Source organism: Corvus moneduloides, chromosome 21, assembly GCF_009650955.1.
Source record: "Corvus moneduloides isolate bCorMon1 chromosome 21, bCorMon1.pri, whole genome shotgun sequence".
Lineage (NCBI taxonomy): Eukaryota > Metazoa > Chordata > Aves > Passeriformes > Corvidae > Corvus > Corvus moneduloides.
Window position 1 is genome coordinate 10174615 of NC_045496.1, and position 15231 is coordinate 10189845.

General features: G+C 50.3%; 1 protein-coding gene and 2 long non-coding RNA genes across 15 annotated transcripts in view; 2 read left to right on the forward strand and 1 right to left on the reverse strand.

Annotated features, from left to right (window-relative positions):
- Window positions 1-219: 219 nt before the first annotated feature.
- LOC116454506 lies at window positions 220-2933 on the forward strand. Its single transcript, XR_004244125.1, has 3 exons — window positions 220-325; window positions 1099-1556; window positions 2005-2933. It is a non-coding gene; the product is annotated as an uncharacterized LOC116454506 (long non-coding RNA).
- Window positions 2934-3221: 288 nt separating this feature from the next.
- LOC116454507 lies at window positions 3222-13327 on the reverse strand. Its single transcript, XR_004244126.1, has 3 exons — window positions 13227-13327; window positions 8310-8321; window positions 3222-3238 (listed from the first exon to the last, which is right to left on the reverse strand). It is a non-coding gene; the product is annotated as an uncharacterized LOC116454507 (long non-coding RNA).
- Window positions 9072-15231, forward strand: part of ZNF618 (zinc finger protein 618) — a 133586-nt gene continuing 127426 nt past the window's right edge. For 10 of the 13 annotated variants that reach the window (XM_032131205.1, XM_032131209.1, XM_032131201.1 and 7 more), the window contains exon 1: window positions 9072-9319. In XM_032131205.1, coding sequence (XP_031987096.1) covers window positions 9272-9319 — 48 coding nt within the window. In that variant the 5' untranslated portion in view covers window positions 9072-9271. The remainder of the gene's footprint in view (window positions 9320-15231) is intronic. The other 3 variants (XM_032131203.1, XM_032131212.1, XM_032131200.1) reach the window with 2 other exon arrangements.

The following is a 15231-nucleotide window of genomic DNA, read 5'->3' on the forward strand; positions in this document are numbered from 1 at the left end:
CCGGGGAGCGGGAGCGGGGAGCGGGGAGCGGGGCCGGGGAGCGGGAGCGGGGAGCGGGGCCGGAGGAGCGGGGAGCGGGGCCGGGGAGCGGGGCCGGGGAGCGGGGAGCGGGAGCGGGGAGCGGGGAGCGGGGAGCGGGGCCGGGGAGCGGGGAGCGGGAGCGGGGAGCGGGGAGCGGGGAGCGGGAGCGGGGAGCGGGGAGCGGGGAGCGGGGCCGGGGAGCGGGAGCGGGGAGCGGGAGCGGGGCCGGGGCTCCGCGCTCCGCCCCGGGGAGGGATCGCCTGGCTCTGCAGTGTAAAATACAGCTTTCCAGAATGCCAGAAAGGTAATTTAAATGTTAAAACATTTGTGATTGCATAAATTGCATGTATTATTCCAATTGAATTGTAGTGGGATTAATCTGACCTTAATAGAATACTACTAATAATTTATATTATTATCTTTAATAATATTAATTCTACCTAATTTTTTCCCATTTACTTTGTTCATTTAAAGGCAGCTCCACTGAGCTCTGGAGCATTTAGCTCGTGGTGTGCGGCAGTCACTTATCATTTGCACAAGTGGGGATTCCACCAGGCAATTTTCAGAGAAATAAAGATCATCTTTCAGTGAAAGGAACTTAAAAAAAATTACAGTATTAAATGAGTAGATATTAATGTGTCATATTTAGAATATAAAACAACCCATAATCTGTTCTGAAGTCTCTTCCACCTAAACATATACTTTTTTTTTTTTTTCCCTTCTAGAGGGATCTTTTATTCTGCTGTTTAACTTATTAGGCACAACCATTCCAACTCTTAAAATAAAATTGTTAAGATCATAATGTCAGGGAAATAAAACCCTTGGCAGTATGATAGTGCTTTGTGAGCAGAGCATTACAGTTTGTTGGGAATGAATTGGAATTGCGCATTTCATTAGAATTTATATCACAAGCCAAGGGATGAAGCATTATTTCATTAAGTATCTTGAAATTTCACCAACCTAATGAAGCTGTCAAAATTCTATTAATAAAGCACTGGAAATATTTATTTGTTTGTTTGTAAGGATGCATTTGCTATTATTTAATGTTGTATTTGCAATTTGTTAATTTATGAGCAGAGGCTCAGCGGCGCAGCGGGAGGAGAGCACCGGGGGCTGTGAGAGGGGCTGGCAGCGAGGGGCTCCCGGGTGCCAAGGAGCTGCTCTGTCCTGTGCCAGGATGGGCCACCAGATCTGCTCCATGGAGAGCGAATGGGACACTCTCTACAGGAGCTGGTGTTGGGGAAGCCAGCACAGCACAGCTCCTCACCACCACTTCAGCTTTAAAATGCATTTTTAAATGTGCCCTTTCCTGACTTACTCAGTTTTACCTTTTTTTATTCTCAGTTCCTCTCTGAGGGGGAGCAAAGCTCAGTGAGAGCTGTGCTCTGCTGATATTGAGTGAGAGCTGTGTTAGCCACTGTTTGTAATTACCACTGCCAAAGAAATCCCCAGTCTTACTGAGTGCCATTCCGTGAGGATCCGTGATTTCCTGCCAGTTGCACAACTGGATTGGGCACAGCTCAGACTTACCCGAGGTGGGTCAGCAGCTGTGGCAGGATTACAAATGAGAGCGTGTTACATTTTGGTCAGGCTCTTTGTCTTGCCTGAGCCCGGGGAAGTTTCTGGGGTGTTTTTGGGGTGATGCTGTCTGCGGTAGGGTGGCTCAAAGGGCTTTACTGGCGTGTGTCTGGCAGGGACACATTACTCACACGCAGGGAAGCTGGGAGTGCATGGTTTGGAGCACCTCACATGAGTGCAAGTAAAATTAATCACACCACTCAGTCATGTATTATTTAGTATATTCTGTTGTGACGGTAACAAACAGCCAGGAAATCTTTCTCTTCTTCAACCTCCCGCCCCACGGCCCACATGGGATGAACTAAACGGGTTGTAATGAATTTAAAGGACAGTTTATGCTCATTAGTCAACCCATGGCTTGTGGTCTGACTCTCCCATGTGCTTGGCTGCTTCCTGTTGCTCCAGAGCAGCCACAACCCTCCCGAGCTCCCTGCTCCGTGAAGCTTCATCCCAGCAGAGCAGCGCAAGTGCCCCAGTGACACGGGACCGTGAGGGCTGGAAGGGAGGCAAATCCTTATGGGAAACTGAAGGAAAACCCTGCAAACGAGCCTTGCTTAATAAACTTTCAGTTATGAAGTGTAATCTCGTAAGAGACCATTGTCAAATAAATTCTGCCAGTGAAATTTAGCCACAAGATTTCCGTGAGTATTAATTACACAGGAAGGTTGCAGGGTCTGCGTTACTCCGCTAATAGGATCTTCAGGAAAAAAAGAGACAGGTCTGACACAATGTATTAGATTTGTTAAAGAACCAATTTTTAATTAGTTTTAACTGATAAGTTAATTAATGAATTTGCAAATACATACTCAGGACATGTATTCCGTACTCCACACTGGATGCTGGGATTTTGCAGGGAGTACTCTTTAACGAAGGGATTGTGTGCCTGCCTCGAGTGCAGAATTCAGCAGAGCCGTAGCTATGGATCCCTAAATAGTGATTTCCATAATTACACAATTAAGGCAGAAAGACTCAATTTAAGGCATGCAAATATTCTTAATTCTGCTCTGCCATGCCACTGTAAAGAAGAGACAGATGAATCTGATTATGGGTCCAGAAAGCTACAATTCCTCTCTGGTACTGAGCCGACAGTTGCCTGTTAAGGCAGAGCCGTCAGGACTTCCTCAGCAAACTGCCTGCACTTCTCCTAAGTACAACTTCAACTTCCCATTTCTCCCGTTTATACTGCTTAGCATGGGGATAACTGCAAATCATTTTAATCTAATTTACCCCAAAATAGTGATGATACATCTTGCAGTATAAACTACTTCTTAACATTACATGTCTCTAGGAATATCAAAACCACATATGATTTTTCAATTAAAGCAGAAACTCAACCTTTTCTGTCTGAGGAATGCTTTGTTATCTTTTTCTAAGCTTACAGCACCTGATGTGTGGATAAAAAATCCGTCTTCTGGGGATTTTCAGCTAAATCTATTATTTAAATCCCATTTATTAAGGTTCTTTGCTTCTGTGTCTGAATTTTCTTGGACACCTTTTTCCTGGCAAACACAATCCTGGGCATGATGCACAGCCTGAGCTGTCCCAGGCACACATCCCTGCCTCATGTGCAGCTGCTGCCCATGTGCCAGCCCCAAACATCCCTGTGGGTTCTCTGCCAGTCTGGGACAGCACCCAGGGACTTCTTCCCAGCAATGTTCTCCCTCAGTCCAGAACATATTTCTCAGATAAATGAAAGAAGATGCCCAAGCTCTGATGGCAGCTCCAGCATCCCAATACTGCCTCCAGTGCGGCCCCTGGAAGGGCAGGGGAGCTCCAAGCACCCTGCTCCCATAAAGGCAGATGGCCAAACAATTGCAGCTGCAGTCCCACCTGGTGGATGCACAAGTGGGGATCTGCTGCCTTGCACCTCCAGGTAGAATCCCAGAATGGTTTGGCTTGGAAAGGACCTGAAAGCCCATCCAGTGCCAGCCCTGCCATGGGCAGGGACACCTCCCACTGTCCCAGGCTGCTCCAAGCCCCAGTGTCCAGCCTGGCCTTGGGCACTGCCAGGGATCCAGGGGCAGCCCCAGCTGCTCTGGGCACCCTGTGCCAGGGCCTGCCCATCCTCCCAGGGAACAATTCCTTCCCAATATCCCATCCAGCCCTGCCTCTGGCAGTGGAAGCCATTCCCTGTGTCCTGTCCCTCCATGCCTTGTCCCCAGTCCCTCTGCAGCTCTCCTGGAGCCGCTTTAGGCCCTGCAAGGGGCTCTAAGGCAAAGGAAGGATAGATTCCAACACTGGGAGGTGGCCATTTCATTATTGTTGGAGGTAAAAGGAAGCTCTTTGTTGTAGCAATAAACCTCTCCCCGTCAGCAGAAATGTGTTGTGTGGTCATTAAGGAGTGGGTAAGAGGTGTCCCATGGTTTGGGATTTTATTGCTTTGCAGTTTGCTCTGGAGAGTGTCATGTTTATTCAATCCTAATGCTTTTAAAACCTAAGGTTTCTTGTTTTATATAGGTAAAATACACGGTCCCATGCTTGTTAATGCTCCCACACCCTGGCGTTTGCTCCTGAAATTCGGCTGCATCCTGAGCCGTGCTCGGCCCCAGCCTCCTCACCAGCCACCCAGAGCAGGAGGAGCAGAGCACCGCCTGCATCCCAGCTCACACCATCAGCTCCACAGCCAGAGGCACTGGCTCTCACTGGAATTTCCCCAGGACATGGCGTTATTGGCATCGCCCAAACAGAGCCCATCCCAACGACTCAGCCGCTGAGATTTCTGCCAAGGCTTTGATGCAAATGAAGAACTCGTCAATCGTTGTGCAGGGAAAAGCTTTGTACCTGAATCCAGACCTTTTTGGAGCTCCAGTTGTCCACAGCTGATGTTGAGTGCATTCAGTGCATTGCAGAGATCCCCAGTCTGTGCTGCACCTCACAGCAGTGCAGATCCTTCCGAGTGCTCAGGGCACACACGGTCCCGCCAGAGGAGGGGACGAAAGGGACCACAGGTGGAAAAGGAAGGAGTGGCTCAGTGCTGACAAGAACAAATACAATCCAACACTTCCTTTCTGTACAACCGTTGGCAAACATTTCTGGTGAGCTTTAATGCCTCACAGCGAAGCAAACAGACGGCGCCAGGGTCAGGAAGAGTGAAGTGGGGATTTATTTTTTTCTGCCAGTCTCACAAATATCTTTGCAGATAGCAGTGATTATAAATAGTCCTTTGGCCATTTCCTGACTGTGGTTTGCCGACTCTTCCTTGTTTATGGCAGTGATGAGAAGTGTTCGGCATCTTGCCCCAGCACGGGGCTCAACCTCAGTGTTTGGGCACAGATTCCAAACTTCAGAGTGGGCACTGGAACAGAGGGAACCCCGCATCCCACAGGGATAACCTTTGGCCCAGATGAGTGAATGCTGTGATGGGATTAAGGGGATCATGAGCTCTAGATTTACTTAGGCAGACTGCTATCAATAATTTCCTTCTCCGGACTATTGAGCACATGTCCCACAGAGAGGCTCCTCGCTGGAAACAGCACAAGTGCCTTATGCAGAATCCTCATCACCTTGCTGGGCCTCACCTCCACTGTGTTGTATCTTCATCCTCAGGTGAGCTTTCATAGAATCACAGGATCTCCTGAGCTGGAAGGGACCAAGGATGATTGAGTCCACCTCCCATCCCTGCACAGACCCCCCAACAGCCCCACCCTGGGCATCCCTGGCAGCGCTGTCCAAACGCTCCTGGAGCTCTGGCAGCCTCGGGGCCGTGCCCATTCCCTGGGGAGCCTGGGCAGTGCCCAGCACCCTCTGGGGGAAGAACCTTTCCCTGATCTCAACCTAAACCTCCCCACTTTTCCAAAATGGAGTTAGCTGTGCACTGTAACCCCTTCCAGGGCTAAGTGACATCTCCCCCTGAGTCGTTTGCCCAACAGCCTGTCCCTGTTACCAACATCCCTGACCCCACAGCTCAAGCAGAAGTCCTTGCTGCAGCAAGCAAACTCCCAGGCCACTCCATCCCCTGCTGATGGATGCTGTGCAGGCTTTGACACTCACACAGAATAGCAGCTGTTAGTGCAGCCTGCCTTGGAAACAACCTATGGGGAATACACGAGAATACAGCACAGCAAAAGACTATCAAGCCTGCTGAAGCAGCCCTCGCATGTATGTGCATTGTCACGATCTTTAATCGTATTATCACTTCGGATTATTGCAGCCAGGACACCCTTAGCAGCTCATGGGAGGTGGGTTTCCTACCAGGAACCTGCTCCTGGTTCCTATCAGGATGGCATTCCCCATCTGAGATGATTACAGAGCTTCCCTGGGAAAGTGAAAGCACTGCTGCTGCTTCATCTTAAGGGTAGGAAAGGAGGGAGCAGCCACTGAGTTACCTCTGGCAAGCCCAGTGCAATGCAGATGCTGATGTCCCAGGAGGAATTCAACCCCTTCAGGCTGGGAATCCCACAGAGGTGTGAGAACCACTGTCCTCTCTGCCCACAGACACCAGAAAATGGAATAAGTAGAGAAAAGTGATTGACCTTTATTGGAAAGTCAGTTTTGAAATGTGGTGTGGAGAGCTCCTGGCTGGAACGGGCCTGTCAGTAGTTGTTACCCAGGGAAGGTCTGAGGGCACTTCAAAATAAGAATGTGGGTTTTCAGGCTTTGGTCATGAGGAATGATCATGAGGAAGTTTTGAGAGACAAAGCCAAAATTTGGTACCAATCAGGACAGAAAAGTCCATTGGATGCTATCGGAGTGGCAAGGCTGGCATGGCTAAAACATCCGCCCCGAAAAGGTCACCTCATCAAAAGGGACTTCAGCCTGAGTGACCTGATGGGTATCTCACTCTAAAACATGCTTGGAATTTCCTAGACCTAATCCATAGAAACTTCCTAATCGAGGATGTCCTGACTTGTAGAATTTCTGCATTAGACCTCACCCCATCAGAGGAGAAGGGGCTGTCCCTCAGGCAGGAGGGGTCACCAGTGATGGTGTTTGTTGTGTGTAAACAGCACGAAATTGGCAGCAGAAACACAGGCAGGTTTTGAGGGATGGTTTCACAAAGCCAAGACCAACCAGCAGTCAAATCCCTTGGGAGGGAGTCTTCAGACTCCAAGATCTGAGTCAGAACTAGGAACTCTCCCCTGTGGGGCCCCAACCCCTGCAGCCAGAGCAACGTCTGTGTTCGCTGGGCAGCCAAAGCAGGCTGCAAAGCCATTGCAAAAACACGCATGACAGAGAAGATCTGGTTTGGTGTCTGGGAGTTTCCTGGTTGCCATTCCTTTTCTGCATCTGTTCTGGGTCCATGACCTGAAGAAATGGGAGGCTTAGGCTGAGGAGGCTTGGAGAGCTCAAACATTGTCCTTCCACAGGGAAGAGAGTCCCCAAAAGAAGGTGAAGGTATGATTTATCCACATGGTTCATGGACACAGGAGGCAGGGGGCCCTTTCACATTACAAATGGATAAAATGGAAGTAAAACAGGGTCAGGCTCGAAGTGAGGAGGTGATGAATTGTTGGCCACGTCACCATGAGCTGTGGTGGGTTCTCCAGTGCTGAAGATGCTTCAAAGCACACAGGGATGGCTTGAAATGTGCCCTCAGACATCACAGGACACAAGGGTGGGCATCTTTTATCTCCAGGCTTTGGTTTTTGGAGGGCAATGAGCAGGTTTCCAAAGACAAAAGGATGTTGAGGGTATCTCCATGCTCCTCCTCATCCTGCAAACTCTGTGTCAAAATGGCATTTTCCCCCAAAATCCTCCTCAAACATTATTTGTTAAACACCAAATTTTGCTTTAGTCTGGTCCACGGGGGATTCCTTCTGGCTGCACTTCATGCCAGGGCTGGGGCTGAAAGCCTCGTGAGTGGTTTCTGCTTCTTGACTTCCCACATCCCTTCTCAGCTCATTCGGAAAACATCTTCCCTTGCCCAACGTCCCCACCAATTCCCCTGCCCCTTTGTTTTTATTTAGCTCTGTAATTACATTATCTGACCGTACAGCGATTTGGAATGAAATCTGCATAAAAGATATTAAGGAAAATAAATCTGTGTTTTGCAATATCTTTGAAGTTATCTTTAGGCTGGGCAACAAAAGCAAAATCAGCGTTTGGCTCTCCAGAAATCCTTGGTTTTGCAGAGCTCTTGGGTAAGAGGGTTTCATGGGCTGGGGCAGGAAAATTCACAAGTTCAGATTATTTTATTAATACTATTAATAACTATCTTTGGCACTGCTTCACAAGGGAGAAAACACCAGGTATGTATGAGATGTAATTATGTTTATAGTTAATGCTCTGTGCTTTGCAGGGGAAAAAAAGCACTGATTTTCTTCCCTTTCTTTTTCGAGGAAATTAACAAAGTTTGCTGACAAAAATAACAAAGTTTCCTGAGCAGCAATGCGTGTTGTGAGCACGTGGTGAGGAAAAGCTCTTTGTGGAGGGACAGGGTGTTGGGATGAGTTTTGTGCGAGGGTAGAGAAAGGCTTTTCCCCGTTTTGTGTTGTGGCAAAACAGCTCTCAAACATGGGGGGACCGAGAGCTGGGAGCTGCACAGCTAAAAGGGCAGGGGGTGATTTCAGCCATGGGTGTGCTGTGGGGGGAAGAAAGAGTCGGGGGAGAGCAGGCAAGGGGTGATGCTGCCCAAGCAATTCGGAGAATCATGGAATCACAGAATATCCTGAGATGGAAGGAACCCACAAGGACCATCCAGTCCAGCCCCTGGCCCTGCACAGACCCCCCAACAGCCCCACCCTGGGCATCCCTGGCAGCGCTGTCCAAACGCTCCTGGAGCTCTGGCAGCCTCGGGGCCGTGCCCATTCCCTGGGGAGCCTGGGCAGTGCCCAGCACCCTCTGGGGGAAGAGCCTTTCCCTGTTCTCAGCCTGAGCCTGCCCTGACACAGCTCCAGCCGTTCCCTCGTGTCCGTTCTGGCGGGCCATCTGTCCCCTCTCACCCTGGGTCCCCTCGTGTCCCGCTTCGTCCCTAGACTCTTCCCTCGTGCTCAATGAGGTTTATGCGGTGTACGAGGCCTGGGGAAGCCGTGCTGGACCCGGGCTCTCCCCGCAGCTCCCACCCGCCGGGCTCGCCCCCTGCCCGGGCCGGGGATCACCGCGCCGCCCTCGGGGGCCCTCCCCGCGCCGTCCCGGGGCTGCGGGGTCCGGGGCGGGCCGGGGTCCGCACCCCCGCACCCCGACACACACCCACCCACCGCGGGACACCCCACCGGGGGCGCCGCGGCGCGGAGCGGCCCCACGGCGCCGAGCGGCCCCGCGCCCGCCGGGCGGCGGCCGGGCCGGGCCGGGCCGGGCTGCGCGGTGCCCGGCGCGGGGGCGGAGGGCAGCGCGGGGCCGGCCGGGCGGGCGGCGGGGCTCCCGCGCCGGGCCAGACTCAGCCCCTTTCTCCCGGCGCCGCCGGCTGCGAGCGCGCTGCGGTTGGAGCTGCCCCCAGAGCGGCTCGTGATGGCGGCGGCGCGGGCTCGGCAGCGGGAGGCGCCCGCCCAGCCCTGCGCGCCGCGCCGCTAGCGGCAGCGCCCGTGCCCGCGGCGGCCGCCCCGGCCCATGCCCCGGGGGGAAGGGGGGCTGCAGCAGCCCGGCGAGCCGCCCACCCGCGCAGCGGGGGCATCGCCCCCACTCGCCGCTCCTGGGAGGGCGGAAAGGAGGCAGCGGCGGCGGCGCCGGCTTTGTGAGCGGCGGGCGGATCGCAGGCCGCGGCGGCGCGGGGCTCGCCTGCTCCCGCCCCAGCCCCATGAACCAGCCGGACGGCTCCGCTCCGGCGGCGGCGGCGGCAGCGCAGGTACGCGGCGGCCGGGCGGCGTGTCCCCGGGGGGAGGCGGAGGGAGCGGGGAGGAAGGGAACGGAAGGGAAGGGAAGGAGGGAGGGCGGCAGCCGCAGCCGCCCCGTCGCGGAGCCCCGGCGGCGCTTTGGCGCAGTGCGCGGGGGGCAGCGCCGGCAGCGGCTCCCCGGAGCCCGCGGCTGCCGGAGCCTGCGGCCGCTCGGACCGGGCGGAAAACAAAGCGGAGCTCAGCAGCCATGTCGGGGACGAGCCGCCCCTCGGCCCGGGCCGGCCCCGCACCTCGGCCCCGGCCCGGGCCGCGCCGGCCCCGCCGCGCCCCGCGCCCCTTCCCGGGGCTTTTGCTTTTTCTTTTCCTTCTTTTTTTTTTTTTTTTTTTTTTTTTCCCTCTCCCTCCTTCTCTTAATTTTTCCTCCGGAACGTTTTTTTTTTTTTTTCCCCCCCATTTTTTTTTTCCATTAAAACGACGCCACCTAGAGGAGACTATTTCGTAAATAAAAAAAAAAAAAAAAAAAAAAAAGAAATTAAAATTGAAAAAAAAAAAAAAAAAGGAAGGAAATATTGTGCTATTTCTAATTTTTTCCCAGAAAGTTGGGACCGGATCCCCCAAGTTGGGGTTCCTCCGGCAGCTCCCGCAGCGCCCCGCAAATTTGGTGTGTGTCCCTTTGGAGCCAAAGCTCAGCTTATGGAAATGAAAATTAAACAGGAATTTGAATGAATTCAGGTTTTTCTCCCCTCCACCCCCATTTCTGGAGAAAAACGGAGCCTGGGAGCAGCAAAGTGCTGGGAAAGGAAAGTGATTCAAGTTTTTGGTGGGCCCCCCCGGGTGAGCTGCAGGGAGGGATTAGTTTGGGAAAGTGGGAGAATTGCTGTTCCGGAGCAATTAGGAATTGGGCTTCATTGTAATTTTGAACTTGTGCAGCAAGCTCTGCCAAAACTCAGGGTTTATTTTTTTTCCCTTTTTGCTGCAGTGCTTAAAGTTATTTTGTTTGAAATGAGGAGTTTTGCAGGAAAATTAAGAACCCAGAAATTTTGCTGTGGACACACCCAAATTTTTTTTTTTTTTTTTTTTTTTTTTTGTGATTTTGGATTTCATGCAAAACTGCTCTTAAACAATGAGGTTCTAAACACAGTCCAGGAAAACACGAGGACAAGCAAAATTAAGAGCCAAATGTCAGTTTTATTTTAGAATTTCTTGGCTTTTTGGATGGTTTCTCCTGGCATAATTAAAACATAGTTTCCAGCCTTTAATTTCCTACTTCTTTTGTAAAGAAAAAAATTTCCATACTATGGTTTTTAGGTTTTTTTCCCCTTCTTTTTTTAAACACACTGTAATAACTCCAGGTTCTGTGGCTCACATAAATCTAATATTTACACAGGTTTATTATAAGGTCCGCCATGATATTATGAATATGCATAATTAACAATATTGTGAAAAAATAATTGCAGATTTAGTGATTTTCATTTTTTTTCAAACTGAAGTGTCTTTAAAGGGCTCAGCCATGATATTTTTCACAAATTCAAAATCCTTTTTCTCCTTGACTGTTAAAGCCTTGCTGGAGTTTGAATTGAAAATATTTTTTTTTCATAATTATTTTTGGTGGGTTTTTTTTTCTAATTTTTTTTTTTTCTGTTTGTTTGTTTTAAATGCTGTTCTGTCCCTATTATTTTGCTGTTACAGAGTGCCTGTGAGTTCTGGACTGTGCACACACTGGTTTATTATTGTAGGGTTGCCCTTGAATACTGGGGTCTTGGTATTGATCTTTTTAAAAATAAATAACAAAAGAGCACTGAAACATGCATTGTTTCAAGAAAAAAGCAATCTAGGAGAGCTACATGGCCTTTCCACCCAAAAGTGGGGGAGGGAGAGGAAGGGAAAGATTAGGTCAACATTGAGTTTTACCAACCTTGACACAGTATCCTCTCTAAAATGGGGACAAAATAGCAAGATGGCTGGCTCCACAGCTGCAGCAGTTTGGTTCTTGTTGGTTTTTTGGGCTTTTTTTGGTTTTCTTTTTTTTTTCCTTTTTGGAAAAAAGCATTTTTAAATTTGAAACTCCAAAGTGAGTTTCTGGAGCTGCCGGGCACCCACCAGCAAATGCTGAAATCCGGGCGCTGCACAAAATAAAATTAAATTTCAAGCCGGAATGAATTTTTAATTTGGAATCTCAAACCCCTGAAAAGTTTTTTTTGGATTTTTTTTGTGGTTTTTGTTTTTGGTGGTTTTTTTTTTTTTTTTTTTTTTTTTTTTGGTTTTGATTTTCCGTTCCCTGTAACTTGATATTTGCTGAAAATCAGAAAGGAGTGGCTGGTGAATTCAGGGTTTGGGGAGCTGTTTTCACTTTTCTTCCCTTTATTTGTTTCATGTTTTGAGTTTTTCAAAGGTGGGGGGAGGGGGGGAAATGGAAAAAATTTGCGAAGCAGGATAACTCTTGGGTGGAGGAACAAATACTCCGAAATGTCAACTCCATATTTTTATTTTTGCATTTATTTGCCCCCGCCCCCCCCGAAAGGGACCCACCCTCTTCCTGAATCCCTTTTTTAGCAAATAATGGAGCGAGAGGCCGGTGCCAGCCCGGCAATGGTGCAGTTAGAGCCGGGTGGCACATCTGGGGAAAAATTACACACAATGCTCAAAATTGGATTAAACAATCCTGGAGAATATTTTATTCATGGTTTCATCCAGGAAGCTGTAGCGTGGTGGCTTTTCCATATTCTTACCCTCCAAGAATTCCCTTCCTCGAGCTGCACCCCAGAACTTTCACTGCCTTATGATATACCCAAAGAAACTGTTTAGCTGTAATTTTAATTTTATTTTAAGGTTTCATCCATTTTTTTTTTCTCGTGTGAATCAAATCTTTTGGTGCTGCTTTTCCTTTGCCCTACCACACACCCGGAGATGTGGATTTGGGGGGCACACACCGATGGTGCTGCATTTTAATTAGGAATAATGGCCAAGCCTCGGTTCTGGGGCCACAGTGCCAACATTTGGCAATGACACCTTTGAAGTTTCTGCTGAAGTGCGGCGGGGGAGGCCCTGCTTTGGAGCAGTTCTGGCTGCTGTGGGGGTTCAGAGCGGCTGCTGGAGGAGCTGTGCGTGTCCTCTGCGGCGCTGGGGGCGATGCCGTGTCCTCCCTGCGCTGGGGGATGCTGTGGTGCCGGAGGTGTGGGAGCTGCAACCTTTCCCATCCTTAACTCCCTGTGATCAGCAGCTTTCCAGCACCAGCTCCCGCTGCTGGGGGTTGCGATGGGTCTGAATCTCACCTTTCTGCCTGTCCTTCCAGCACAAACCTGCTCCTGCCTGGAAAAGATTTCATAGTTTTTCATCGCAGTCTGCCTTCAGGGGGATTTTTTTCTTTTCTTTCCCTTTTTTTTTTTTTTTTTTCTCTCTTCTGGAAAGTTGATCAATATTTTATCCTTTTCAAAATTCCTGTTGGCAGCCTGGAAGAGGAAGGGGAGGGAGGGAGCTCAGCTGAGTGATACCAACAGATTTCTTGTGACATAACTGAAATGTATTTTTTAAAAAAGAAAAATTTCCAGGACCTCATTTTCAGTGACATATTTTCATCCCAGAATGAAAACAGACATAATATTATTAAAGGAGTAGATAATATTTATACAAATGCCATATAAAACCTTGGGAGGTTATTGCACGACTCCAGGATAATTTAAATATATATCACTGCCATAATGCAACGCTGGGAATAGTTCAGTTCACGGGTGCAGTCACGTGGCCCCGGTGATGCACAGTCAAGTTTGCAATTATGCAAGTGCAGGAGTGAAATTAGAGCGGAATTAGTGTTCTAAAAATTAGATTAATTTAATTTTTTGTGAGGGGGAGGGGTAGGGTGGAGAGGGTTGAAAACGGCTCCAAGGGTCGTGCTGATACAGAGTCAGGATTTGTGCCCACGGTGCCAGGGCAGGCCCAGGCTGAGAACAGGGAAAGGCTCTTCCCCCAGAGGGTGCTGGGCACTGCCCAGGCTCCCCAGGGAATGGGCACGGCCCCGAGGCTGCCAGAGCTCCAGGAGCGTTTGGACAGCGCTGCCAGGGATGCCCAGGGTGGGGCTGTTGGGGGGTCTGTGCAGGGCCAGGGATTGGGCTGGATGGTCCTGGTGGGCCCTTCCAGCTCAGGATGTTCTGTGGGTCAATAATTCTTTGGATGCTGTGCCTGTTAAAGGATTTTGACCTTCCCACCATGGCATGGCAGGACTCGGTACGAGGTCCTGGATGCTGCTCCTGTGCTGCCCATGGCACAGGTCCCCGTGGGGCCACGCTGGCTCTGGGCGGGTGCCACTGTCGGGTCCCTGGCACTGCCCATGGAGCCACCGCTGGCCTCTGCTTGGGCATCCTCAGCTTGAGCATCTTGGGCATGGCTCAGATTTGGGGAATGGCCCAGAGGAGTGTGCCAGCCAGCCCAGGGGCTGCTGTGGGATAAGGGTGTGCAGGAATAGTGCGGCACATCCCATGGGCTTGCTCATCCCCCATAACCTGGGGGTGCTACACTGGGCGCTGTGGTTGCTCCAGTTCATGCTTGGGTCTGTGCGGGGGATTATTGGTGAGCTGAGAGCTGTAAAACAGACAAGGGTGGTGCTGCAGTCGTGGGGAGCCACCCCAAAATGTGAATTTTGTCAGAGGTTTGCCAGATCAGGCACTACTTGTACAAAATGTACCAAGTGGGGTGAGGGGAAGAGGCGCCTGGGCAGGAGCTGCCAGTGCTGCTGGAGGCTGTGGGTGTATTTGGTAAGGGACATGGGGAAGTGGCCCCAGGAGATATTTATTTCTTGCAATTTCTACATTTCTGTGCATCCAGCATTGTGCATATTTGGATTTTCACATTCCACATTTTTGGCCACACCGTGTTTTCTGGGGAAGAAGTTTCTAATTTTTAAAGGTCTTTTATGGATTAATTGCTAGTCATCTGCCTCCTTTTTGCTTTTGTTTGGTTCCTTGAATGTCTCTTGATTATTTTGTACTGTGTGATGCCAATTTAGTGGTTAACTAGTATGCAAACTACATCTGGACGTGTTGACTTTGCATTAACAATCATTGATTTGTCTGGAGCAAGGGAATAGAAATGAATGCTGCTGTTTACCATGGATAGTATATGAAAAATAACCATTTGCAATGTGTCTTTCATCAGGAGCACGGGGCTCTGGTGCAACTTGTCACAGTGGCTCTGCCTCGTCACGTGAGAGCTGAATTTTTAAACCATGGCACCAGGAGTGGGAAAAGGGACCGGGGAAGGCAGTGGCACATGATGTGTGGGGAAGGGGCCCTGTGTAGGAGTAGCTCCTGATGACCTTGGTTAGCTCTGGTGACAGTGGGAGCGGGGTAAAGTTGTAACAGAAAGGAAGTGGAGAAACATTAATCTGTGTAATACATAATATATAACATATAATATGCAACACATGTATAGGGAGAGCTTTTCGCTTGGGAGCGTAACCAGGAGGATGCAAAACTTAATAATCAGAAGTGATAAGCAGCAGGTTGAGTTGATGGTGGCTTCAGCACCAGCTGTTTGTCCCCAAAGCCCGTGGCTGCAGCTGCACGGGGGGCTCTGGATGGAGCAGGGTTTGGTGCCTGCTGTCGCTGCGTGGCCGTGGGGAAGCTGGGGTGTGACCGTGGCTGCTGCGTGTTCAGGTGACCCATGGGATGTGGGAGGCATCGCTGCTCACCTGTGTCTCCTCTGCAAGAGGGGAAAGGCTGAAGAGATGCCCTTTCTGCAGAGGAGATCTCTTCCCATGGCATGAGCGTGCTGGAGACAGCAAAGCTGCCATGCAGCCGCTGCTTGGTGTTTGTAGTCACAGTCAGAGTGGTCCCTTGGTTGACATTTGATATTCAGACCTTGAGTCCACTGGATCCACTCATCCCTGGACCTTTTCTGCCGTGTCCTGCTGAGGGCTTTCATTGCTGGT